The following is a 471-nucleotide window of genomic DNA, read 5'->3' as shown; positions in this document are numbered from 1 at the left end:
AGCCTTCAGCAATAGCCGACCTATCTATTAAAGGAATACGTGTCAATCGGTGTTAGCATTGAAACAGCCAACATTCTATGCAGTATCCCGATTGGTCAGCATCATAGTTGGACCTGCAGGTCTATGTTGAGATTAGGAGAGCCGAATGTATGTGTCCTTGTTTGTCACTGCTGATCAGCCGTCTCCATATGACGGACGGTCGTTGGCCGTCGATTCGTTTGGCACGTGAGAACTGAGCTGGCATCACGAGAGTATTTGCACGGCGATGTTGCACCCACTGCAGCAGATTTCCATGGTCTATTTTGACTAGCTCGAACACTTCGGCTGTCCGCCGGGTCATGGATTCCAATTATTGAATCTTTCTTCATTTTTGTAGTTGAAAAACGTTCTGAGACGGAAATTTTGGTCTTTTGTATTCAGCGATCTGTCACTGTGCTCATGTATTTGACTTTTCAATTCCCACACCGTATT

The 471-nt window shown here is 45.4% G+C and overlaps 1 protein-coding gene across 1 annotated transcript; it reads right to left on the bottom strand.

Annotated features, from left to right (window-relative positions):
• Positions 1-164: 164 nt before the first annotated feature.
• T265_12379 (hypothetical protein) lies at positions 165-368 on the bottom strand (the record flags this gene model as incomplete). The annotated part of the gene is made up of 1 exon (XM_009179891.1): positions 165-368. The coding sequence occupies one exon, from the start codon at positions 366-368 to the stop codon at positions 165-167; it is 204 nt and encodes a 67-aa protein (XP_009178155.1).
• Positions 369-471: the final 103 nt, after the last annotated feature.

This window comes from Opisthorchis viverrini (genome assembly GCF_000715545.1).
Source record: "Opisthorchis viverrini unplaced genomic scaffold scaffold23426, whole genome shotgun sequence".
Lineage (NCBI taxonomy): Eukaryota > Metazoa > Platyhelminthes > Trematoda > Opisthorchiida > Opisthorchiidae > Opisthorchis > Opisthorchis viverrini.
This window is presented reverse-complemented; position numbering and strand designations above follow the sequence as displayed.